General features: G+C 40.9%; 1 protein-coding gene across 2 annotated transcripts; it reads right to left on the bottom strand.

Annotated features, from left to right (window-relative positions):
* Window positions 1-6054: 6054 nt before the first annotated feature.
* Window positions 6055-27111, bottom strand: DLEU7 (deleted in lymphocytic leukemia 7). Of its 2 annotated transcripts, XR_004273906.1 has the most exons (3): window positions 26207-27111; window positions 18982-19127; window positions 6857-6946 (listed from the first exon to the last, which is right to left on the bottom strand). XR_004273906.1 is itself a non-coding variant. In XM_032294579.1 (2 exons), exons 1-2 carry the CDS (start codon window positions 26654-26656, stop codon window positions 6740-6742), a joined length of 657 nt encoding a protein of 218 aa, XP_032150470.1. In that variant the 5' UTR covers window positions 26657-27090; the 3' UTR covers window positions 6055-6739. The 2 variants fall into 2 exon arrangements, 1 of the variants encoding a protein (XP_032150470.1); XM_032294579.1 differs by lacking the exon at window positions 18982-19127 and having other exon boundaries at window positions 6055-6946; window positions 26207-27090.
* Window positions 27112-27528: the final 417 nt, after the last annotated feature.

The following is a 27528-nucleotide window of genomic DNA, read 5'->3' as shown; positions in this document are numbered from 1 at the left end:
ACAGTTTCGTGAAGTGTGGCCCAAGACAGAGAGGGGCTGAGATAAGATTAAAGAATGAGAGACAAGAGGGTATAAAAAACAAACTCAGAGGACTGAATGAGATTGTGTATAAAAGAGTATCAGCACTTCCCAGCCATTATAAAGTGGCATGAAAAGTGTCATTTGTGAGGAGCACTATACTTTTTCATTTGGGCAAATCAGCAAACCAAGTGCATTTGTGAAATTCTTTAAGGTGGGTGTGTGGATATCCCAAGGACATTAATCTTCCAGATTATTGCACTGCTTTCTTTGTGTTTGAGATTACAGCATCAGGCTCAGTGTACCTCTTCCCTCCTCCCTCCATCTGCACTCCCTTCCTCCTCCCCACTACACACATTTCCAAGCTTTGTTGTCCTCCTATACTCTTGAGCTCCATTTAGAGCTGGAATACAGGTGCTAGGAGGCAGAATCTCCTCTCTCCCTTTTGTACCAACCTAAGCCAACACTGTCTTCTCCAATTTGTTTCTAGGATCCCTGTGAATTTGTTTTTCTGCCAGGTACCCTTGTGCTCCATAGGCATTTTGTAATGCCTTTTTAAGGAAAAAGAAAATAAAGCCATGATTATTATCAAAGTCTCCACCAAGTCAAGGGGAACAAATTATTGGTACTTCTGTGCCAGGAAAGATTTCTGCCAACCTTGGAAGTGTCTCTTGAATTATGACTGTACGCATGGGGCAGATATGAACTTGTCTACAAGAAGAGAAACTTATAAACTATGGTTCAGCTTCAAATATCATTTCCATTGAGCATAGCAGTAAACATGTCACATCCAACAAAGGTAAAGCTCTCTGGTAGCACATACGGGGCTGTGACAGCCTAGACCTTTGGTTCTGGTATGTAGCTAAGTAAAACCAGCACTGCGGTAATTTCTTGGCTATAGAATGGAACACTGGGATCCCTGATGAGGACACCCAGATGATATGGAACACTGCTAGTCGAAGTTCTGCTGAATTAAATGTGTCTTGAAACTCACGGATCCACAAGATTTATATTCCTCCCAGATAGATTTACTGCATGAGGATCTGGCACCAGAGCCTGAAGGAAAAGTGGAAAACGGAGCCAACTGTTGGAGGGAATTTTAAGACGTGGAAGATTTGGTTCTTGCAGTCCCATGTTCTGTCGGAAGCAAGTGTCCAAATGGCTTGCTACCCTCCAAAGGCCTTCATTTAAATCAAGAAATGGAAAACAGCCAAAGAAACCCGAAGATAGTTCTTCAGTCAGTGTAAGGCATGCAGTCAAAAGGATGTAAGATAAGCTGATCTGGGAGCTCTTGGAGCTAACAGAAGATCACAGAACACAGTGAGGAGAGCACCTCAAGACAAGTAGGGGACAAGTACCATCTTGTCATTCCCATATCCCTTTCTAATTAAAAGATCACCAGTATGCCCCCTACTTTTATTCTATAGGAAAATATGTTTCCACCATCCAGAAATTCATTATTGTGGATCATCTAAAAATAAGAGTCAAAGGAAATAGGGAGGTAAAACAGTTAAGGAAATTCAATGGAGAAAACACCTGATGCGACTTTTTTCAGAATTAGAAAAAGACATCTACAACCTGTCTTCATGTGAGTGTCACACACTGCCCAAGGTACTACATGCTCTTAAATTAAAAGAAAAAAACCTGACTTTGAAGTGAGAATGAAAAGGAACAACACTGCATAGGAAAGTTGAGGAGAAAGGCCACTCGGAGTGACCCAGGCTGGCCTAGTCATTGTTAGGATGATCATGATGATTATTAATTGTTTATTGAGTGATTGCTACATGACTGTTTTAAACTCAACACCTGCCTAAAATGTGCTGATCAGTTAAATCCTTAAAATGATTCTTTTCACTTTTTTCCTTTAGGTTTAGAGATTTACCAAAAAACGTAAGTGACAAGCCACATAAATTCATGTACCAAACATTTATTGAGCTGTTACCCTGTTCTAGGCATCGCTGCTCTACTGAGAATACAGCTGTGAACAACATCCCTGGTGCTTTAGTTCTAGTGAGGAAAAACAGGTGTATTCATTTCTGCTGCTGCTGCAGCAGATTACTGCAAGCTGGCTGGCTTCTAACAACAGAAATGTATTCTTCCAGGGTCCTGAAGGCCAGAAGCCCCAAAACAAGAGGGCCCCAGTGCAGCACCTCCTCTGAAGGCCCTAGAGAAGAACCCACTCCTGGCCTCTTTCATCTTCTGGTAGCTGTCAGCATTCCCTGACTGTGGGCCCATCACCACACTCTGTCCCCATGGGCACGTTGCTTCCTGCTCTTCTGCCTGTTTTCTCTCCCTTTGCCCTTTTCTTATAAGCAGATTTGTGATGACATTTAGGGTCCACCCAGATAATCTCAAGCAATTTCACCATAATATCCCTAATGTAATCATATCTGTTAACCACGTAAGGTAATGTTCACTTTATTGTGATATATGATAATATTTGCAGGTCCCTTTGATTAAGATAAACATAACTTTTGGGGCCACCATTTAGCCACTGCAACAGGCGATAAATAGATATATTGAGGCCATTATGAGAGCAACAGAGAAAACAAAGCAGGGAGAAGGGACAAGAGAGTAATGGGAAGATTTTTGCCTAGGGGGCTAGAGAGGGCCTCCCTAATGTGGAGGCTTTGGAGCAGAGACATCCTTGCGATAGATGAAGAACATTGTTCTGGCAGAGAGAAGGGCAAGTGCAAAGGCCCTAGAAGTGATCGTTGTGTTTGAAGAGATGAGTGGTAAAGAGACCCATGTTTTACATGTGTAGTAGGAGATGGGTCAAAAAGGCAGAATTTGGATTTTATTCTGAGTAAAAAGTGAAGCCATTGGTAGAGCAGAGACATAATTGATCTGACTTTTATTACTGATGTGGCTGATGTGTGGAGAATAGACTATAGAGAGCGGGGAAGTACTGGGACCACTCAGGGAGAGACTGCAATACTCCAGACAGGAGACAATAGTGACTAGGACTAGAATAGTGGCTACGGAAGTGGCGAGAAGCGATCTGATTCGAGACATGTTTTGAAGGTTGGGCCAACGGGATTTGCTGATTGAGTGAATTTATGTGATAATAGTAAGGGAGTCAAGGATGTTGCTAATGTTTTTTTGCCTGTGTGGCTGAACAATAAGAGCCATGGCCCGCTGAAATTGAAAGAAGCCAGAGGAACAGTCTTGGGAACTCAAAATTCCATTTTGGAATTTGAAATGACTTTCGACATTCAAGTAGAGATATTCGGTAGTCAGTTGAATACAGGAGTCTGGAGCGAGCTCAAGGTGAAAGACATATATCTGGGCATCATTAGTGAATAGCCAGTATTGTAAATCACCAACTAGTAGGTGTAGTTAGAGAAAAGGACAAAAACTGAGCCCCAAAGCACTACATAATTAAGAAATCAGGAGATGTGGAAGAGCCAGGACAAAAGTCTGTAAAGTAAGCCAGTGAAGAAGTAGAATCATGCAAGTCTGCTGACCTGGAAACCAACTAAGAAAGTGACTCAAGGACAGAATAGGCAGTCAACTGCATCAAAAGCTGCTGATAGATTAAGTAATGTGAGGACTGTGAATCTACCATGGAATTTATCAGTGAGGCATCAGGTGCCTTGACGAGAAGTTTTGATGGAGTTGTGGGCACAGATTTATTTGGAGTGGGTTCAAAAGGGAATTGGATACAAGAATTGTAAGCAACTAATTTGGACAATTATTGCAATGAGTTTTGCTGTTAAGAGGAGCAAAGAAACAGAGCAATAGCCAGAGGAATTTTTTCGAATTGGAAATACCATAACGTATTATCATGCTGATGCAATGATATTATGAGAGGCAAAAATAGATAATGTAAGCAAGAAAATGAATGTAAGAGAGAAGTCCACAAGTAAGTGAGAAGGGACAGAGTCCAGAGCCTTAGTGGCCAGCCAGCCTTGCACAGGAGCAGGGCAGTCCTCCTTATAAGAGAAACAAACTCAGAGTACCTGTGTACAGACGCAGGGTTGGCAGATCTGCTAGTGAGACGAGGAACATGCTCTCCTGATGGCTTCCATTGTCCCTGTGCATTTAGAAACAAGCTCATCAGCTGAGAATGAGGAGGGTGAACAAGGTGAAGTTTGAAAAGGTGTAGAAGAGACTTCGGAGAGTGAATTGTTAAGGCCAGCAGTGAATTATCTAGTGAATTTTCCAGAATAGTGCTATATCATAGAAACATAATGCAAACCACCTATGGAATATTAAGTTTTCTAGTACCCATATTGAAAACAGGAGAAGAAATAGGTACAAATAATTTTAATACTATATTTTACTTAACATATTCAAAATATTATTTCAACATGTAATCAGTATGAAAAGTACCAAGATATTTTAAATTCTTTATTTTTAGTAATGAGTTTCCAAAAGCCAGTGTGCATTTTACACTTTCAGCATATCTCAATTCAGATGAGCCATATTTTAAGTGCTCAGTAGCCACCGTGGCCAGTGCTGCCATATTGGACATGGCAGGTCTAGGGAATGAAGTAGGGCTAATGGAGAATAATAAGAATCCCTGGAAATTGGGAGCCATGAGCTGAGTAAGATTAGCATGGCTGGGTGTTTTTCTCCAGCCACATTCAGAGCTCCTGTACAGACATGGAATAGGCAGAGAGTTGGACTTGACCAGGAATTGAGTTTTACAAGCAGCATTCAACCAAAGGGAAAAAAAGGAAGGTAACTGGTGGCATGTGCAAGCAAGTGATAATACAGACTGACCACAGAACATAAGACACAGAAGTTAGCATGGGCGGGGGAGGGGTATAAAAGATAGTAGGGGCAGCCAAACTTCTAACAGCATCAAAGAACTTTAAGAACTGTAGATGCAATGCAGCATACAAAGATGTCTAGATAATTCCTATCCTCAGCAAGCTAACCTTGACAACAGATTTACCAACAGCTACGCTATTAAGATGGCACATGTAAATGCCAGAAAAGTAGCACAAAATATGTTCTGTGGGAGTTTGGAAAAGGAAGAGTTCACTTCTGGCTAGATTGACCCATGAGGGTCCATGGAGGGGGTGGTGGGTAAATCAGATCTTGAAGGATGAATGGGGTATCTGTTGGCATACAGGAAACATGGTACAAAGCAAGGAAAAAGAACAAGCACAGATAGAAAATCGAAAATGTTCACTATTTCTTTGGGTAAAGTAAAAAAAACAACGACAACTTAATATTCATTGAGAGAACCATTAATAACAATGGGGTAGGCAGCATATAAATAATTATGGATCTTGAAAGAAAAGTACAGGGCTAATTTCCCTGGGGGAAGAAAGACTTCATCATAAAAGAAAGGCATCCCCCGAGAATACAATGTTTCTTAGCTGTGGGGAAACTGAGTGCCAAAGATTATTCTCAAGAAATAAATGCCCATCACTTCTCAGCCTTTTAGCTAAGATCAAATGAAGAAATAAATGCTCTTTATTTCTGGTCCACCTCAACCCTACACACACTCATGCACATGCACACACGTGAGCATGTACGCACACACATGCACACAGACACACACGGCATTCATCTTTCCTTTAGAAATCAGTCTCATATACTTAGTTCTCTTCTGTGGAAATGGCCAGTTACATCCAAAGAGAAGCATATGTTTACCTTCCATTCTGGAAGAAAACATTTAGAACCAACTAGGATTAGAGTAGGTAAGATGAAAAAGGCTTTGATTACTATTAACACTTTAGAAATAGTACTGTACTCCCACCACGCAGATCCAGTTTATGATTCTTTTAGAAGCAAGCTGTACACTATAATCTTTTTTGTTCTAAATCTGTGGCTGTTTCTGTTAAAATTTTAAGGGAAAAAGTAGCATTTAACATTACTTTGGTTCTCAACACAGTCGTCATTGAACAGTAAGAAATTTAGTTTTTCCTAAGTGTGTGTGGAGTGTTGTTGAGAAAAAAAAATCACCTTCTCTGTTCCTGGCTCTGAATGGTTTGGGAAACCTGCCAGTAGATCCACTCCCTCCCTCTTTTCACAAGAATATCCCATTTCAATCAGAATATCTATAATGAGTAAGACCTAGACATTTCCACATAAGACTTTAATAATACTGTGCTTTGTATTTACATATCATACAAAATTGGTCCTTCATAGCTCACTATCACTTTAAATTTACAAATCAGTATATAAATGCACAAGGGTTAGAAGCAACTCTTCTCGTGCCCAACAGTAAACTCATAATTACTGACACATGTGGTCCTACAAAGGTAACTCTTGTAACATGAAAGGAAGTGTCCAGTAAGCATTAATAGAACATAGCAATTATCAAATATCCCATTTATTCAAGGTAATTGTAAGAACCATGGTGCTTTAATTATATAAATAACCATATTAAGCCCTTTAGATCTACATTAATATGAATACAAATTAAGGTATCATTCAATAAAAACTAATACTTAATATGAATTAATTAATAAATATATACATACATAATCAAATCAGTTCCACAAAGTAAAATGTACTTCAATCAAAAAGTCAGCAAATAGGTAATATACTTAAAAATGTGAACTATTGCTTTAAAAAAATTTCACTAACATGCTATAATTCTGAAGGCTACAGATGCCACTGGTCAGACTGCTCCCCGTGCCATCAAGTCTTTCCCCTTTGGAAATAAAAACATCCATTGTCTCTGATTCAGTTAGGAAGGTAAGGTATCCGGTTCTCTTAACACTGCTGGCTGTGATTTTACTCCCGATGCCTTTAACACTCATATGTCTGGGAGATTCTGTAAGATCTGTCTCAAGGAAGCACAGGCTACCACATGGGCATCTGAAGGAAGATTAGCAAGTGACTGAATCAGCTTCTTGACTATTGTCTTCAAACACTGGTGGGCAGCATTCAAGTCTCTGTCAAACTGCTGTCCTTCAATCTGTAGAGCCAAATGACTGCAGATGTTTCTAAACTCAACACTGTCCTGAAATTAACAAACACAAACAAAAAATTAGATAGGTTATGGGGGACATTTGCTGTGCTTTGCTTACCCAGCTTCCATGCCCTTCTCTTCTGGTGACAGCACTCTGTTTTATTTTGTTTTGTTTTGTTTTCTCGGAAAACTACTCCCCATTCTTAGCCTATGCAGTTGGACCAAAGCTGATCTCAACTCCAGAGACCAGGCCAATCAGAGCATGGACTGGTCAGGATGGACAGATGATCTAAGCCAAGACCAGTAAGCCACAGGCCCAGGATATCTACTAGACAAGATTAAATAGGATCTGCTATCCTTTTTATCTGAGGCTGTTGGAAAATATCTTGCCACCATAAAGACAGCATCCAAATGAGAATGAGGCCAACACGGAAGAAAGAAGAACCAAGAGATTAAAAGAGACAGATTCTAATTACACTTTCTGAGTATGTGCTCTAGCTATACTCGAACAATAAACCCCAGGATTTTTCTGGCCATCTGGGTCAATAAATGTCACTTTTTTACTTAACCCAGTTGGAGTTGAATTTCTGTTACTAATTGCAAAAAGAACTGTGACAAATACACAAACAGTCTGTGTTTCTATTATCCCATGCTCACTGTGTTCAATATTCTAATACAGAATTTGTTATTTAACGGACATGGTCTCAAGAAATCTCCAAATGCAAATTTAGAAAGAACAATTCCCGGGTAGTTTAAAAGAAGGATGTAATCCAACATTTTTATCTCCAAATGGTTTATTTTGTAAAATCCATTGCAAATGTACATTGGAATGATTCCACATTAGAGATAATGTTGAATATATGATCTCTTTTGAGTATAGGGAAATGATGTCCCCTGGACTTCTGGTTCTAGCAATAAAACCAGAACTTAGTTTTTCCAAGGAATTCTCTTCACTACTGAATTCTAAAATTCTAAATAAAATATAGCAAACACCTTTCTGAGCTTGCAAGAAAATAAGAGAAATCTTTCAGAAGCCAAAAATTTTAAAAAGATTATTTTAGCTGCCTACCAGTACTATGAAGAAATGAAAATTACTCTCTCTTGGGCTGGGTTTGGGATAGAGAGTAAAGTTGTCCCTGAGAATGTGTAATAGAGGACCTGTATTACACAGTCATTTGACTTTGAAATTGCCCTCTGTACCATATGAACATCCTGGGAACACTCATGCCAGGAAATTAACTTAAAAATTTGAACTGGACTGATATAGCCATGAACACATGGCAAAAACAAACAAAAACCTATTACAGAGAAACATGTCTGCAACCAATGCCCTACAATAGTACTTGCATAATGCTTATGTTGAAGATGAAGCCAAAATATGAAATTTAAAATACAATCTACCATGATATAGCAGATGCAATATGAGACAGGATTAAATTCCAAGAATTAAAAAAGGAGACTATAAAATATGTTTTAAATCAGCAGTCTCCAACCTTTTTGGCATCAGGGACCAGTTTTGTGGAAGTGGAAGTTAATTTTTCCATGGCTGGTGGTGGCAGGGTGGTGGCAGATGGTATCAGGATGAAACTGTTCCACGTCTGATCATCAGTCATTGGATTCTCATAAGGAGCACACAATCTAGGTCCTTCACATGCTCAGTTCACAATAGGGTTTGCACTCCTATGGGAATCTAATGCTGCTGCTGATCCAACAGGAAGAAGAGCTCAGGTGGTAAGGCTCGCTTACCTACTGCTCACCTCCTACTGTGTGGTGTGTGGTTCCTAACAGGCCTCGAACCAGCACTTGTTCATGGCCCGGGGGTTAGGGACCTCTGTCTTAAATGATTAAAGACGTAAAAGAAGAAATCAGAAAAGTGTTTTACAAAAAAACAGGCTTGAAAAAAAAGCACATCCACTTCTAAAAAAAATGACAATTATAGTAGAAATTTAAAAATTGACAGCTTAAACACTTGATTAAATATATCTAAAGTGAGAACTAGTAAACTAGATGATAAATATGAAAAAATTACCTTAGAATACAAAATTACAAGTTGAAGACGTGGAAAATATGAATGAGAGGTTGAACAACATGGATGACAGGATGAGAAAGTCCAACAAACACTTCTAGGAGAGGCAAGAGAGACAATGAGAAAGAGGCAATATTCAAAGAGAACAATGGATTCGAATTATACAGAGTAGATCCAAAACAGAAATCTTTATATTAAAGAAGTAAAATATGCCATAGGGAGAACAAGTTAAGTGAAATCCATATCTAAGCTCATCAAGGCAAAATTACTCTTAAAGGCAATCAGCAAGAAAAATACAGATGGGCTTCAAGGAGTGACAAGACAGCAGCTGATCTCTTTCCACAACAATAGAGAAAACAATGGAATAATAGCCTCCAATAACTATCAACCTCGAATTTTTTTTATTCCTACTAAACTGTCATTTAAAGCTCAGGGAACAATAAATATGCTCTCATTTGAAAGGACAGAATTACCACTAAGAGATTCTCGCAGATATTTCTGAAGACATAATTCTGAAAGGAAATTCAACTGAAAATGGTTGAGATTCAGGATGCAACAGTGAACAAAGAAACTTGAAAACATGGTATAAGTCTAAAGAATTTATTGTTTAAAACAAAAATTATAACAACTAACAGGGAGTTTAGGACATCTAAATGTGCTAAATGAATGACGGTTCATTTTAGAACCATCTGAGCAAGATGGTTCTCAAATGCTGAACAGCAGTGACATGTCGAATGGAATGGCACTCTAAGCACTGTATTATTCAAGAGAAAGGTGGCAAACTCATAAATTTCAGACTTCTTAGGTACCTGTGTGAAAATTTTAAGGGTTATTATTAAAAGTAGAGAAATAGTATATAAAACTTCAAAATCAGAAGAGGGAATTAAAATTTTATTGGCTGGGCACAGTGGCTCACGCCTGTAATCCCAACACTTTGGAAGGCTAAGGCAGGCAGATTGCTTGAGTCCAGGAGTTTGAGACCAGCCTGCTATACATGGCAAAACCCTGTCTCTCTAAAAAAAACAAAAATGCAAAAATTATCTGGGCAAGAGGGCAGCACCTGTGGTCCCAGCTACTCAGGAGGCTGAGGTGGGAGGATCACATTGAGCCCAGGAGGTCAAGGCTGCAGTGAGCAATGGTCATGCCACTGCTCTTCAGCCTGGGCAACAGAGTGATACCCTGTCTCAAAGAAAAAAAAGATATTGACCCTGTCTATATAGAAGGTAAAAATGGAGAAATATACAAACATAAAACAGGGTAAACAGAAAGCACTAATTAAGATAGTAGTAGTAAGCCTACACATATCAGAAAGCACAACAAATGCAAAGCAATAAACTCACCTTTTGAAAGATAGTGATTTCTATATTGGTTTTATATGCTGTTTACAAGAAACACATTTAAAACTAAAACCATATAAAGATTGAAAGTGAATAGATATTTAAATATATGCCAAGCAAAGGGAAGCCAAAATAAAACCATAAAAAAATCATTATTTGAGATAAAACAAACTACAACTACTAAAATGAATGAGTCCCCAGGATGTCACAATTTTATACTTGAATGTCCCTAATATGATAATCTTAACATGCATTCAGTCTACACACAAGAAAGCTGGTTTTAACCTAGCTTTCTCTGAAACTAGACAAATCAAACAACAAAACAGAAAAGCATTTAAAAACACTAATCACAAGCTTGATCCAATGGAAATAAAATATACATTATTGTCAAACATACACGGAATATTTATAAAAGCTGACTATATTATAATGTCACAAAGCAAATCTCAACAAATAAATATCAGAAAGTATCTATCATGCAAATCATAATGCAAATAAATGAGAAATCAGTAACATAGATACCCTTCCCAAAAAACTTGCAATCCACTTCTAAGTAATTCTTGGATCAGTGAAAAAGTAATTGAAATTTTAAAATACTTTATACTGAACCATATCACAAATTTGTGGAATGTAGCCACAGTGAGAAATGCTTTGACTTAAACAATTTTGTAAATAAAGAATAATCTCTGAAAATCCATGAGCTTAAAATTCAACTTAATAATGTAGGAAAAGAAAAACAGACACTGTCACTCAAAAGCAAATGGAAGGAAGAACTAAAAGTTGAACTACAGTTTGATGAGGGACTAAAGTTTTCTTCCTAATCCTGTCTAGAGGGAGAAACTATTCTTCTCCCTATGAAAAACCCTGTTTTTTGACTGAGATGGACCTGGATTTCAGACAATGTGCTTATTGGAAAACATCCCCCAGAAACAAAACCAATTTTCATTTCAACTTAGCAAACAATGGCAGCAAGGCCACCTGTGAGCTAGGTGCCAGGTCAGAACCACACTGCGCTCAAGGATTCGCAAGCTACCATACTTCTTGTTCTTTTCTCTTTAAAGCATTCTTGCTTTACTACCTTTGTGTGTTGCTCATTTCTGCCCAGAAGGTGTCAAAGAGCTGTTTAGATCAAGCCTGTCCAACCTGCGACTCAAGATGGCATTGAATTCAGCCCAAACAGATTTGTAAGTTTTCTTAAAACACTAAGTTTTTTTGTGACTTTTTTAAAAATTTAGCTCATCGGCTATCATTAATGTTAGTGTATTTTATGTGTAGCCCAAGACAATTCTTCTAATGTGGCCCGGGGAAGCCAAATAATTGAACATCCCTGCTGTAGATAGCTTATAAGCCTTGTGTTCATAAGGTCTGTCTCATAGCTTATGGGCTGGCCTGTGTGCTGAAGCATACTGCTAGGGAATGGGAAAGTAGGAGAGAAAAATCACTCTGGACTATTTTCCCAAGATCCACATCAAGGGAAATTGTCCGATTTCTTTATAGAAGTAATCCAACACTAAGTACAAAGTATAAGGATCAAAGAAAACATGCAAAGGGAAATTCAAAATAGAAGAAACCACTAAAACGTGTGCTGACGTGTGCCTGTTAGCCAGTCTGCAAAGGAATTCATCACCCAAAGAAGACTAAAATGCCTTTAAAAATATAGTTGTGGGCGGAAAACCTGAAGTCAATTTCACGTTTTACTGTAAAGAATCAAAGAAGGCATCGTTTGGGGAAATTACATGTATAATAAAATTCGACTGCTGGGCTATACTGGTCCCTGAGGCCCTGGGCAAATTTCAGATCTCTGGCAAGCTTTGCAAACTCGCTTTATTTTACTATTCTAGTACAGTATTTCCTTTTTATCCTTTCTCAAATATATTAGCAGTAAAAGAAAACAAATTAATAAGAATAGGCTTTCCATGGGACTCTTAAGCCAGGGTAGGGAAAAATAAAACAGGTGAGCGCTTCTCTTCCATTCAAGGTCTGAAGGCCAACTCTGGATCCAATAATCATTGCCTTCAACCAAACTTCTGCTGAGTCTGCAGCAGAAGATAGGGGTCACAAGTCACAGCATTAAGGCAACAGTATATTAAATGGCTCATGGGCTTTCAATAGAAACTCACATGATCAATATTGGTGATGATTTCACTTAGGATGCTTTCCATTCAATAACTGAACCTATATCCTCCCAGCCGCTTTCATTAGCAAATCCCAGATGCTCCCAGAAATGATGTAATATCCTACACGATGCTTTGAGTACTTTGCCAGAATTAGAGCTACATGGTGGAGCAATCTAAAAGCAGGTTTTGAAACTTCTAAAGCCTTGTGTAATTTCAGGCTTTGGATATGAAATGTATTGATTGCTACAGTGGTCCAAATTGATGGCCAGCATTTATATTTTTAAGTCAGCTGAGATACTCTCATGTGACTCAACTGATCTGTTGGGGTAATGGCGTTGGCCTTTTTAACTCAGCTAATGAATTCGTTAAATTTATTTCAAATGCATATCAAGCCTCCACCACACTACCGAATGAAAAGCAATAAGATATGGCACTTGATCTATAAAGAGCTTATAACCTTCTAGGGGAAAATGAGACATATCGATCATATACCAAATGTCCGTTGCAATATGATGAGGGCTGCGGTAAAAACACAAAACCCCAATCCTATGGAAGAACAGACATGTACACACTAATAATTTAAGCATAGCACAGGGTTCTTGCAAAGCTCATTCTGTCATGTGACTCCTTCCTATAGAGTGCTGGGGTTTTATTATTAAAATTCATTTGGACACACTAGAGAAATTCATCTGCTTAGGAGGCAATCCATTCAAAGGAATAGCTCTAGTTTTTACAATATGACTTATTAATTTTTAGCACACATCGTCCCTGTGGTAGGCAGAATAACAGCCTTCCAAAGATGTCCACATCCTAGTTTTCAGAACCTGTATGTTACCCTACATGACACAGGGACTTCACAGATGTTAGTTAGAATGGGAAGCTCTCCAAGCCGTTACAAAGACACCAGGGATGCAGACAGAGCTCATTCCTTCAGGAGCACTGGACTTGCCTCTGAACCCTGGTTCTACCCTTGCGCCAAGCCAATGTGCCTGTGGAACACTCAGTTTTCTCATCTGTAAAATGGAAACAATAATAGCTACCCCATGGAGGGGTTTCAAAAGTCAAATTAGCTCATAGATATGAAAGCAGCTCTTTATATTTTTTAAGTGCTCCTTTACATTAATAACAGAAGTTATAGAGGACTCTTACAGAGATGTTGGGAGGTCAGTAAGGAGGAAGAGAGGGGAGGGGAGGGGAGAGAAAAAAAGAAAGGGGAAGGAGAAAGAAAAGGAAAAAATCTGCCCTGTAGAAACTTAGAATCTAGTTGGTGAGATGAAATCTATTTGCAATTATTGTTAAGTAGGAATGCTACAAAAATAAGATTAAGGTTCAACAACAAAGGTGGAGGCCATCAGTAAGGTTTTGCAGAAGAGAGGAATAGAGGCTTGCATGAGGCATCAGAGAAGTGGTAGGAGGGAAGGACTATTTAGTTACTACAAGATAGATAAGTGGAGGAAAGCCTTATGGCTCCTAGGCCCCTGTAATCAGAATGAATAACAGAAGCCAAAGTAGAGTCAACAAGGGGCTGGGTCAGGGAGAAGGAGAACACTAGTCTGAAAAGAATAGAATTTTGTGTTGCATAAGAGGGTGTGATTGTGTGGAAAAGCCTTGAATGTCAGAGTAAAGTCCCTGGACACTTCCAATCATGGGAGTAACAGGCAAATCAGCGTTCGAAGAATGTGTGCCTGAGCACCTGCTCAGCACAGACTGCAAGCTTGGCTCATTCTATACCTTGTCTCAGTGCTCACAACAATCCATGATAGATGAAAACAAACGTGGCTTGGGGAGAGTACGTGATATAGCTAAGTCACACATCAAGTTAGTGAATGAGTTAAAATTAACTTCCCCCAGGGATGAAGCCAACTTGATTGTTGTGGATAAGCTTTTTGATGTGCTGCTGGATTTGGTTTGGCTGTATTTTATTGAGGATTTTCACATCGATGTTCATCAGAGATATTGGCCTGAAATTTTCTTTTTTTTAATTGTGTCTCTGCCAGGTTTTAGTATCAGGATGATGGTGGCCTCATAAAATGAGTTAGGGAAGATTTCCTCTTTTTCTATTGTTTGAAATAGTTTCAGAAAGAATGGTACCAGCTCCTCTTTGTACCTATGATAGAATTCACCTGTGAATCTGTCTTGTCCTGGGCTTTTTTTTTGGTTGGTAGGCTATTAATTACTGCCTCAATTTCAGAACTTGTTATTAGTCTACTCAGGGATTCAACGTCTTCCTGGTTTAGTCTTGGAAGGGTATATATGTCCAGGAATATATCCATTTCTTCTAGATTTTCTAGTTTATTTGCCTAGAGGTGCTTATAATATTCTGTGACGGTAGTTTGTGTTTCTATGGTATCTGTGGTGATATCCCCTTTATCATTCTTTATTGTGTCTATTTTATTCTTCTCTCTTTTCTTCTTTATTAGTATGGCTAGTAGTCTGTTTCTTTTGTTAATCTTTTCAAAAAACCACCTCCTGGATTCATTGCTTTTTTCTTTTTTTTTTTTTTTTGAGATGGAATTTTGCTTTTGTTGCCCAGGCTGGAGTGCAATGGCAGGATCTTGGCTCACTGCAACCTCCACCTCCCGGGTTCAAGCCATTCTCCTGTCTCGGCCTCCCCAGTAGCTGGGATTACAGATGCATACCATCATGCCTGGCTAATTTTTGTATTTTTAGTAGAGACAGGGTTTCATCATATTGGTCAGGCTGGTCTCAAACTCCTGACCTCAGGTGATCCCCCACCTCAGCCTCCCAAAGTGCTGGGATTACAGGCGTGAGCCACCGTGCCGGCCTCATTGATTTTTTTGAAAGGGTTTTTCGTGTCTGTCTCCTTCAGTTCTGCTCTCATCTTAGTTATTTTTTGTTGTCTTCTGCTAGCTTTTGAATTTATTCTTGCTTCTCTAGTTCTTTTAATTGTGATGTTATGTTGTCATCTTAGATCTTTCCCACTTTCTCCTATGGCCATTTAGTGCTATAAATTTCTCTCTAAACACTACTTTAGCTGTGTCCAAAGATTCTGGTACCATGTGTCTTTGTTCTCATTGGTTTCAAAGAGCTTACTTATTTCTGTCTTAATTTTGTTATTTACCCAGTAGTTATTCAGGAGCAGGTTGTTCAGTTTTCAAGCAGTTGTGCAGTTTTGAGCACGTTTTTTAATCTTGAGTTCTAATTTGATTGCACTGTGTTTTGAAAGACTGTTAGTTATGATTTCTATTCTTTTGCATTTGCTGAGGAGTGTTTTACTTCTAGTTCAATATACACAAATCAATAAACGTAATCCATCACATAAACAGAACCAATGACAAAAACCACATGATTATCTCAAGACATGCAGGAGGTCTTTGATAAAATTCAACTGCCCTTCATGCTAAAAACTCTCAAAAAACTAGATATTAATGGAATGTATCTCAAAATAATAAGAGCTAATTATGATACACCCACAGCCAATATCATACTGAATGGGCAAAAGCTGGAAGCATTCTCTTTTTGCACAAGACAAGGATTCCCTCTCTCACCATTCCTGTTCAACATAGTATTTGAAGTTCTGGCCAGGGCAATTAGGCAGGAGAAAGAAATAAAGCGTATTCAAATAGGAAAAGGAAGTCAAATTGTCTCTGTTTGCAGGTGACGTGATTGTATATTTAGAAGACCCCATCGTCTCAGCCCAAAATCTCCTTAAGCTGATAAGCAACTTCAGCAAAGTCTCAGGATACAAAATCAATCTGCAAAATTGCAAGCATTCCTATACACCAATAATAGACAAACAGAGGGCTAAATCATGAGTGAACTCCCATTCACAACTACTGCAAAGAGAATAAAATAACTACGAATACAACTTAAAAGGGATGTGAAGGACCCCTTCAAAGAGAACTACAAACCACTGCTCAAGGAAATAAGAAGAGACACAAACAAATGGAAAAACAATCCATGCTCATGGATAAGAAGAATCAATATTATGAAAATAGCCATACTGCCCAAAGTAATGTATAGATCCAATGCTATCCCCATCAAGCTACCACTGACCTTCTTTGCAGAACTGGAAAAAAAACCACTTTAAATTTCTTATGGAACCAAAAGAGAGCCCACATAGCCAGGGCAATCCTAAGCAAAAAGAACAAAGTTGGAGGCATCGTGCTACCTGACTTCAAACTATACTACAAGGCTACAGTAACAAAAACAGCATGGTACTGGTACTAAAACAGAGACATAGACCAATAGAACAGAACAGAGGCCTCAGAAGTAATGCCACACATCTACAACCATCTGATCATTGACAAACTTGAGAAAAACAAACAATGGGGAAAGGATTCCCTACTTAATAAATGGTGTTGGGAAAACTGGCTAGCTATATGCAGAAAACTGAAACTGGACCCCTTCCTTACATCTTATACAAAAATTAACTCAAGATGGATTAAAGACTTAAACATTAAGACCTAAAACCATAAAAACCCTAGAAGAAAAGCTAGGCAATACCATTCAGGACATAGGCATGGTTAAAGACTTCATGACTAAAACACCAAAAGCAATGGCAACAAAAGCCAACATTGACAAAAGGGATCTAATTAAACTCCAGAGCTTCTGGACAGCAGAAGGAACTATCATCAGAGTGAACAGGCAACCTACAATATGGGAGAAAATTTTTGCCATCTATCCATCAGACAAAGGGCTAATATCCAGAATCTACAAGGAACTTAAATAAATTTACAAGAAAAAAATAACCCCATCAAAAAGTGGGCAAAGGATATGAACAGACACTTTTCAAAAGAAGACATTTATGCAGCCAACAATCATATGAAAAAAAGCTCATCAACACTGGTCATTAGAGAAATGTCCAAACCACAGTGAGATATCATCTCACACCAGTTAGAATGGTGATCATTAAAAAGTGAGGGAACAACAGATGCTGGAGAGGATGTGGAGAAATAGGAACAGTTTTACACTTGGTGGGAGTGTAAAATAGTTCAACCATTGTGGAAGACAGAGTGGTGATTCCTCAAGGATCTAGAACCAGAAATACTATTTGACCCAGCAATCCCATTACTGGGTACATATCAAAAGAATTATAAATCATTCTACCATAAAGACATATGAACACATATGTTTATTGCAGCACTATTCACAATAGCAAAGACTTGGAACCAACTCAAATGCCCATCAATGATAGACTGAATAAAGAAAAGGTGGCATATGTATGCCATGGAATACTATGCAGCCATAAAAAAAGATGAATTCATGTCCTTTACAGGGACATGGATGAAGCTAAAAACCATCATTCTCAGCAAACTAACACAGGAACAGAAAACCAAACACTACATGTTCTCACTCATAAGTGGGAGTTGAACAATGGGAACACATGGACACAGGGAGGGGAACATCACACACTGGGGCCTGTCAGGGGATGGGATGGATAGCATTAGGCAAAGTACCTAATGTAGATAACTGGTTGATGGATGCAGTAAACCACCATGGCATGTGTATACCTGTGTAACAAACCTCCATGTTCTACACACGTATCCCAGAACTTAAAGTATAATTTTAAAAAATTAACTTCGGTATTTCAGAACTCAAACACTCATCAAAGACTCGCCCCAGATTCCAAATGATGCCAGGTGCAGTAATGGCTCACAGAGCTGAGCTCACCCATGTCGTGTGGGACAGAAGACCGGCAGGAATTACGGAGCTATAGCTGCTCCGGAGGGGTGACGGGATTCTCGGAAGCAAGCGGGAGAAGCACTAAACCAGCTTTGGGGATGGAACAAAATGTCTACAAGTGAATCATTTAATATTTCTTTTTTGGACATCTTCACACTATTTTTCTTAAGGTTTACTGAGTGTTATGAGTGGTACAAAGCTCAAAAATGGCAAGGATCGCATCCAAATGGAAGTCTGGCCTAGTGGCCCATCCCTCCTCCCTGCAGCGTAATTGAGAGGGCTTGGCTATTCGAAAGATATTCAAGGCATGGAACCTTCTACACCCCATGTGAAACCAACCCTGAGCTAATCAGAGACCGCCCAGCTGGAGGTCTCCTTTCCTCAGCTCTGTTCTCTCCTACCCACTGTGAGGACAGTATCTCGGAAAAACTGCCACACTGTGTACTTCTCTGCATTCTGCATTGTGCATTTACTAGGAAAGCACATATCTGGAATTCTTGGACAACTCAAAATGCACCTGCAAAGTCCAAAAAGGGAAGACAAGCCTTTTTTAAAAGCGTTGTACTGAAAATAAACACTCCTATCATAACTTAAGGCTTGAAGATGAAAAGAAGCTAGCAGCAGGAATTCATTTGAAAGTCTGTTTTCTGAAGCCAATGCCAGTGGATAATAAAGTCAAAAACCCAACATGACTTAATAGGCTCTAAAATGTAGGTAACATTTAAGCAATCCACAAGGATTGTACTTTCTCCTCCTACCATGTCACCTTCAAAATCACTTCTTTTTTTTTTTTTTAAGATGGGGTTTTACCAGCATGGACAGGCTGGCCTTGAACTCCTGACCTCAGGTGATCCACCCACCTTGGCCTCCCAAAGTGCTAGGATTACAGGCATGAGCCGCCGCGCCTGGCCCCAAAATCACTTCCAAATCTACGTAAATTATAAATCAGTTCATACTCACTTAACCGGTGGCATTACAATAAGTTGGCTCTTTTCCAAACAGTCACATCTTGAAATGTCTTGAGCTATATTCTCTTACACTGGCCTTCACAAGCTTGTCTCTTCTCATGTTTTCCCCTCTAGCTCTCCCTGAAGGCTTCATGTCCTCTATAGGGAGCATGAAAGAGAGAGATGGAGATATCGGGGGTGAGAGGGAAGTGAGAAAGAGAACAGAAGAATGAGAAGGAAAGAGAGAGGAGGAGAAGAAAGAAAAAAAGGAAGGAAGGAAAGGAAGGAAGGAAGGAAAGAAGAAAGGAGAGAAGGAAGGAAGGAAAGAAGAAAGGAAAGGAGAGAAGGAAGGAAGGAAGGGAGGGAGGGAGGGAGGAAAGGAAGGAAGGAAGAAGTTGTCTATGTTGAGGACTGTCCTTAATAAACTTCTGCCTGTCCAGCAGATTGTTCTCCACTAAAGCTGTCCAGTGCTGGGCCCAACAAAAGAACACAAATCCCTTCTCCAGACCCATTAGCAGCTTCTACACTGGATATCTACATAAAAGGGGAGTGATATTTTTTTGTTTTAGTGGGATGTTGTGGAAAACATACTGTCATGAATTATAAATTGCCCCAACTTCATTTGGTTCATCAGCTTCTGGCTTTGAAGTACAAATCACAGGTCCCAGAGCAGCCACCCATCGCCCGAACCCAAGGTCAGTCACAATAGATGTGTAACTGTGTATTAATAAAACACCCAATGAAGAACCAAAGTATTAGCCAGTCACCATTAAAAAGTATCATCCACAGGAAATTAAACATTTTTACTTGTGGTATACCTACTGGAAATGCTCACAAATAACTAAGGCTCCTGATGCATTTGCTTTGGGTGTAGCACCATTGCCAGTTGAAAATCCAGTGAAAAGCACTTCTGTGATGGGTATAAGCACTTGATTCAGGGATGCTTTATTTACAATTGGATTTACCTGGTAAATTCAAAAATTGTAAAATAAAACACTGTAGCATTTTCACCAAGATGTCAAACATAACTCGTTTCGTTTTAGGCCTTTCCTGCAGTATCTTTGCCCATTCTGAAATGTCTATTTCAGAAAGGTTTTATATCCAGATTTTTTTATATCATTCATATTGTAAGAAGCTGCAAAGCTATATATAAGCTACTTCTGGAGCAGCCACCATATCCATAGGTTAGGAGTAGAGAATAATAGAAATTCTGTGACTCATCACTGCACTTTCTTCTAACATAAAAAACGTAATTTTGTCACAGATAATGAGCACCCCCATGGCCGTGGGTACTGATTATATAATCATGAGCATTTATGTCTTCAATAGTAAGTTGGTAATTTTTGAAGACACAATTCTCAAATTTGCAGAAGCTGGATTCACTTGTTCAGAGGAAGACATTGATGATGAGTGCTTTTTTCCCAGTGGGAAAAAGATTTGCTTATTACTATCATTATTATTACCATTAAAAGGTTGATGACTCATGAATTCTTACTGTTATTTTTGTGAATTATATTCTTGATATTAATGAATAGGGATACTTCTGGAAAGTGGCAACAACACATCCAAATGTTTTCCAAGTTTCCTCATGGCAAGGAAGAGAAGGATGGGGACTCACAGGGCTGGGTAAGCACAGACAGCTCTGAGCATGTTTATGGATCAAAAGGGTCAGCAGAGAGGAGGCTGTAGAAAATATAAGGAGAAAGAAAATTGATAGAAACAGGACCAGGGGCAAGTGACAGATTCACTTATTATTTTTTCCCAATGGGGAAAAAGGCACTCATCATCAGTGTCTTCCTCTGAACAAGTCAATATTCATACTTGCAGTTTGCAATGAAACCAAAGCCAAGAGTTTTATGACTGCCACTCTTGCACTGTAGAATGAGAAAACCAGCAAGGACTATGAAACGTGAGGGAATAATGGGTACAGAATGCGCTCATTGAAATGGGTGAGCTCCGAGGCAGGTTTCCCTGCAAAGGCAAAAACGTTCTGTCTCTGAAGTTAGCTTCCACCACAATTTCCATGAAACTTGCTTCAGAACAGAACTCTTGGAAACTACAAATGTTTTTAATTCTCAAAGAAGGATAGACAAAACTCAATCAGAGTAACTTTGTAATTGGCGAACGGTTGCTATGTGAATTAGTCATTTTCAGCAGCTTAAAAAAATCCTAGACTAGCTTCCTCCTGGTACTCTGCACACTTTATGCTCCCTTTGGGTGGCAAATGTCAAATGCATTCCTCCTAGTATTACTAGTTTGATAGTGATTTCCTAAGTTTACCTAGTGCTTTCTGTCACCATATAAGGTGGCCATGATGGAAGGAGGTGCACAGATCATCCATTGTGGACTAAATTGTGTGGTCCCCCCCATTCATACGTTCAACCCCCAATGTGACTGTATTTGCAGATAGGTTCTTCATGAGGTAATTAAGATAAAATGAAGTCATAAGTGTGGCTCAAATCTGACAGGACTGGTGTTCTTATAAGAAGAGACACCAAACACATGCAGAGCTTTTTCTCTCTGCTTGCACGAGCTGTGGAAGGGCCATGTGAGGACGCAGAGAGAAGGCAGCTGTCTTCAAGCCAGGAAGGAAGCTCTTACTAGAAATGGAATTTGTTGGCACCATGATCTTGGACTTGCAACCTCCAGAACAGGGAGAATATAAATGTCTGTTATTTAAGTCACCCCGTCTGTGGTATTTTGCTATGGCAGCAGAGCTGACTAATACATCCAGGCTACGATGTGACTGTTGTGGTCCAAGCAGTGTACACAAAGCACAGCATGTAAAACTACGGCCCCTAAGATCTCTCACGTATACATTCAGCGTGATGTTCGTAACCCCGCTATGGGCCACCACTGTGATGTAGGAGAATAAGTTAGATAAAACCCATCACTTGTTAGCTACACGGTCTTGAGCAAAGCCCTCAATTCCTCTAGAGCCTCAGTTTCCTCCCATTATAAATGTTAAGCCAGTTAAATCTAGCCTCTCCACCGAATTTAATAAGATTCAGTACTATTAATCATTTTTCATCCACCATGAAGAAACTCATTGCATGAGTGTTTGCATGTGTATGATAATTTCTAAGTGTTCAAAAGGAATATTGTGTCGGTTTCATTCATTAAAGAGTAAAATACTATTTTAAAATGTCTGTTATCATTCTGGTGAGAATTTTTCTGCCTTAATGTCTGCAAATGTCACTGCCTTAACCTTCTGGTGGATTGATCAGTGAGTCACTCACTGGTGACACCTCCTCTGTCACTAGGCATGAGGCTAAAGCTGACCTCTAGATAGTGGAGGCTTCCTGGAAGTCTCTTTGGGTCATCCTAGGTCTGCTTTTGTCAATAGTTCCAGAAAAGTAGACACAGTTCATGGATCATATTCATTAATATCAATAATAGAATTCACAGAAATAACAGCCAAAAAGAATTCATGAGGCATCAACCTGTTAACAGTAATAATAATGGTAATCATAATAGCTCAGATAGATGGAGACTAACTTTGGGAAGCCCCTGACAAAATGCATTATCTCAGTAACCCTTTAGGTTAGTTACCATTATCTGCAGTATGTAGGGAGGAAACTGAGGCACAGAAAGGCTAAATAACTTACCCAAGGGCCTATGGCAGGAAGTGACAGAGTAGGTTTGAAATGCTCCAGGGGACTTGACTGCTGTGCTGTGCTGTCTCCACTGCAGGATCCCCAATGCCTGTCATCTGGGTCATGGGCTTTAGTTCAAGCAAGCCTCCCTCCTACCCTCTGTGGTAAGTAACACCAAAGAGATCTGATGTTGGGGATGTTCCCACATACTTCTAAGTGATACGCAATTGTTATTTCCATTCACAGAAATCCTCCTGAAATCATTCTGCTGTATAAAATCTGTATGTTCCTAATTTAAAAATATACAAAACACCCTTCCATGTCATTTGAATTTACACTAGTATTAAGGAAGACAAGTCTGTATAACCAGCCTCCAAGACAAGTCTGTATAACCAGCCTCCAAGACAAGTCTGTATAACCAGCCTCCTGGAAAGAGAGAATGCCATCTCCTCAAATCTAAGTGCTGTGTAATCATTAATCTACAAACCAAACCAAGATATTACCTGCTCTGCAAATAGCAAACCAATCAAAATTCCTAGAGGCTGCCAAGGGAACAAATCATGCGGAGAAACTGCTTTCTGCTTCTCTCTTGAAAGCCCTGGCTGTTCCCAGGACCTTAAAACTCATTATTCCCCTGCAGGTGAACAGCAGACTCCAGTAGCTGGTTGCTTCTAGAAAGTGGCAGCAACACATCTAGGTGTCTTCAAAGTTTGCTCATGACAAGGAAGGCAAGGATGGGGACTCATGGGAGGGGAAGTAAAGAAAGCTTTGAGCATGTTTATGGACCAAGAGGGTCAGCAGAGAGAGAGAGAGAGAGAGAGAGAGAGAGAGAGAGCAGTAGTAAATATAAGGAGAGAAAAAATTGATAGAAACTGATCCAGGGGCAAGTGAAAGATTTGCTCCAGTGAAATTAACATGAATATACGTGGAGATGGAGGGCAGCATTTAATTTTTAGAGACAAGAATGAAGATGAGTAGAAATGCAATTTTTTAGGTAGAGAAAGGTATTTGTGTCCACTGGCCTCAATTTCCTCAGAAAAGGTATGAGAAGGGTGAGGTTTGGATGAAGGAGGCTTGAGGAAGATGGAAAATGTTTAGAATCAAAAGTCAATTGGAAAGCGTTAAAAGGATTTCCAAGTAGAAGGGACTGTGGCATTAAGCTAAAATGGCATAGCTTATAGTGGACTGCTTCCAGAGCAGAGGACACGGCGTTTAGTCCATTGCTACTGAGTTGGGTCAAGCCCTTAGATAACTGTTTTGTGCCTGACTTTCAAACTGAAACCTACTCTTCTGTGATTTATCCACGCTTTTGTGGTTTACCTATCCTCTTCTTGCAGGACAATCCAAGGTCCTCAGCATGATACACAGGACTTTTCCTAACTGGCCCCCATTTGTGTCTCCAGCATTAGTTTTTGCCTTCTGCCACATTGAACTTAATTGTAGTTCCTCCAGCGCCTCAAGCCCTTTCAGTGCTTCTGGGCCTTGACCAAAGGATTCCCCTGAAATATTTTTCCTTTTAAATAAAATAACGGATTTTTTTTAAAAAGGCTGCCTCCTCTGAGAAGCCTTCCAGGGTCACCTTAGGTAAAACTGATCATTCAGTCTCTCCTTTTGCCAGCTTTATCTATGCTCTGTATGTGCTACTAACATCATTAGTCACTTCATATTTCAGCTATTTTAAAATGCACTTTTATTCATGTTTTTTGAAAATCCCTAAAATAAGCCAGATGTGGTGGCACATATTTGTAGTTGCAGCTACTCAGGAAGCTGAGGCAGGAGGATCAGTTGAGCCCAGGGCTTGAGGCTGTAGTGTTATGATCACACCTGCGAATGGCTACTGCACTGCACCATGGCAACACAGGTAAACCCTGTCTAAAAAAAAAAAAAAATCCCTTAAATTAGCATGCAACTTATAATCAATGGTGTATCATAGTTTAATTAACAAGATTTTAAAAATTTTTGGGTGATACTGAAAAAAAAAAAAAGTACATCTTACATTGGAGAGCATTTGGTGAAATGCAGCTTCATTGTCTAACTTTCTAAAGTGAGTGTAGAAGTGTTTCTCAGCCAGGCGCAGTGGCTCATGCCTGTAATCCCAGCACCTTGAGGGGCTGAGGCAGGCGGATCATGAGGTCATGAGTTCAAGACCAGACTGGCCAATATGGTGAAACCCCGTCTCTACTAAAAAATACAAAAATTAGTTGGGCACAGTGGCTTGTGCCTGTAATCCCGGCTACTTGGGAGGCTGAAGTAGGAGACTTGATTGAACCGGGACCGGGAGGTGGAGGTTGCAATGAGCCAAGATCGCACCACTGCACTCCAGCCTGGGCTACAGAGCGAGACTCCATCTCAAAAAAAAAAAAAAAAAAGAAGTAGTGCTTCTCATATTGCCTCCCACCCCACCCACGCCGCCACCCTTGGCAGTGTCTGGAGACATTTTTAGTCAACTTGCAGGGAGGAATAGCTGCTGGCATCTATCAGGCAGAGACTTGAGATCCTGCTAAACGTCCTCTAATACACAGGACAACCCCCGACAACAAAGAATTAGCCAGGCCAAAATGTGAATAGTATAGAGACTGAGAAACCCTGATTTAGAGAACCAACACTTACTTGGGTATATAATAGGCTTTATTATGTTTGATTTTAAATAAATATTTTGCAGTGTATAGTGCCATTTAATGTATAGTAACTTTTTCCAGACCTTGGCTTGTACAGAACAGCAACTCTTGAGTCATACTCTAAGCTCTCTTCATCATCCCTCCCCAGCTCCCTTCTGCTAGATGCCTCAGGGGAATCAATACAGCAATGCTCCTGGTCAAAATCTGAAAGCCAGAAGGTCTCAGAGAGATTTGTGACCTTAAACCAATTAGGTTAGTTAATGGCAAGTCCAGGACTGAAACCCAGCCCCCCAGATTTCTGCAATTTCACTCAGACTGGGAGGCAGCTGCTCCGTTCCTGGGCTAAATTGGCTAACACAGTTTGGTACCTTAAGAGGAAATGTGCCCTACCTATATGAGCTGGGTGACTTAGCAAGAGTTTAGCATTAGTATTCACGCTTCAACACCCGGAACCCACCCGGCTCTCACCCCACTTTATGAGAATTTAGGTTGACTCTGTAAGACCTCTCAGCTCTGTGGGGAATTGGATTTATGCAAAAAATAATTGTGATTCATGAATGTGAAGGAACTTTAAATAAATGTAGATGATTTCATCATACAAAAGGCAAAAGGGACTTAGTAAGTGTATTTAAGGCTCTGGAGGAAGCGTTATTAATTTGGAAAGGGGGTGCAGGGAGCCGTCCTCTATCCCTACAAGCTGCACGTGTGGAAAGGGCCTTTCTAGTTCAGGAAGCTGATTTATGTGAGAGAGGAAGGAGTTCCAGGAGGAGGTTTTGGCTAGGCCGTCCTCAAATCTCGGTTCTGCAGCCAGGCAGGCCTCAGGTGAATCTGGGGCTCCCTGCCCCTCCTGCTGAGTCCCCAGAGTGTCCCCCGCCTCCTTCCTTCTCCCACTGGGGCTGAATCGCGGTGAGCAACAGCGCTTGGGATCCTGCGACCCACCCATCACCATCCCAGCAGCCCCGCCCTTGGAGCATGGAGGTGCACTCTGCATGCCAGAGGGGATGGCAGGGGCCAGACTACTCACCTTCAGGTGGATGGGAAAAGACCTCTCCTGCTGGAGAGGTTCCAGCAGCGTCTGCTCCACGCTGACCAGCTCCGAGGTCGAGTCCACCACGCGGGCCAGCGCGCTGCGCATCGCCATCCGGGCCAGGGTGCAGGGTCGGCGGTCCCGGGGGAAGGGCAGTAGCTCAGCGCCCCCCTCCGCGCCCCGCACCACCTCCTCCTCTGGGGAGCTCGCCCGCGCGCTGGTCCCCCGATTCCTGGCCCCCACGCCCTCACCCCGCTCCTCGCGCCCGGGCCCCTGCCAGGCCCGCAGCCGGCCTGAGCGACGGACTGGGGCAGTGGACACGTGGTCTGGGTTCCCAGGGGCGCCCGGACCATCCCCCCAGCCCCATTCCTGCTGCAGCAGCTGCAAGGTCTGCAGAGCCACCATTTGGTGGCCAATGGAGGCCACTAAGGGCGCGGGGCTGGCCATCGCCTCCCCTGGCGGCTCGGCGCGCTCCGCTTGCAGGTGGACCAGCAGCGAGGGAGGCGGGGGCGCTGGGGTCGCCAGGGTCACATTTTCTAACCCGCACTCCTCAGCCTCCGAGTCTCACAACGTGTGTGGTCGACCCCGCCCCCGGCTCGGAATCCATGACCGCCCTGGCCTCTGCCTTCGCCTAAACTCCGAATTGGCGTGTTCTGACCCAAAGCTGCCTGACGCGCCGCTCGGTGTGCACTTGAAAATCAGCGAAATGCTGATCGCTGGTTCTTCCCTCCTCTTCAGCGCTTTGATGAGAAAACGTGCTGCTTTGTGCGGGTGCATATATTGGCGGGATACCCCGCCCCCACCTCCTTCGAAGGACGCCTGCCAGTGACCACTGAGGCCTGGGAGGTGGGGGTGCAAAAGACCTGCCCTAGGGTGAAAGTACAAAGAACTCTAGAAAAACTTGCAAAGGGAAGACTGAGCCATTCCTAACACGAGGGGGATTTTCAGAAACTTGAAGCAGCCTTCAAGGCCTTGCATCCCCTGAACAAAAGGAGGACTCGTGTATCTGGAAGTTCTGCTCTTCTCTGCTTTCTTTGCTCGGTGCCACTTGAGCACCGAGAGCCTGGTGAATGAACCAGCACCAGCAAGCCCTAGGGCCCAGGCCAGGCACTGCCCAGAAAAGCCCAAATGGTTTTGTGTGGCACTCCCAACAAGACTTAGGCAGCAAGGTGGAAGTTAATTCTTTTATGAGCCATGAACTCAGGGACAGCTGTACAAATAGTTGCTGTTTTTAATTAAACCCAACATGGCTACTTCCTTCACTTAGAAAAAAGAGACTGGCAATGTTATGCTTTGATAGATTCGAAACCATGGGTGTA

The sequence above is a fragment of the Sapajus apella genome, unplaced genomic scaffold, assembly GCF_009761245.1.
Source record: "Sapajus apella isolate SASKATOON/1434 unplaced genomic scaffold, GSC_monkey_1.0 scaffold32, whole genome shotgun sequence".
Taxonomy (NCBI): domain Eukaryota; kingdom Metazoa; phylum Chordata; class Mammalia; order Primates; family Cebidae; genus Sapajus; species Sapajus apella.
The sequence above is the reverse complement of the archived record's forward strand: the minus strand, read 5'-3'. Positions and strand labels throughout refer to the sequence as shown.

What these genes read in the sequence shown, in the direction of transcription:
- DLEU7 (XM_032294579.1), bottom strand. Translation starts at nt 26,656, where the DNA reads ATGGCCAGCCCCGCGCCCTTAGTGGCCTCCATTGGCCACCAAATGGTG. An exon ending in CTTTTCCCATCCACCTGAAG is followed by an intron (nt 6,947 to 26,206) that starts GTGAGTAGTCTG and finishes TGTTAATTTCAG; the next exon opens with GACAGTGTTGAGTTTAGAAA.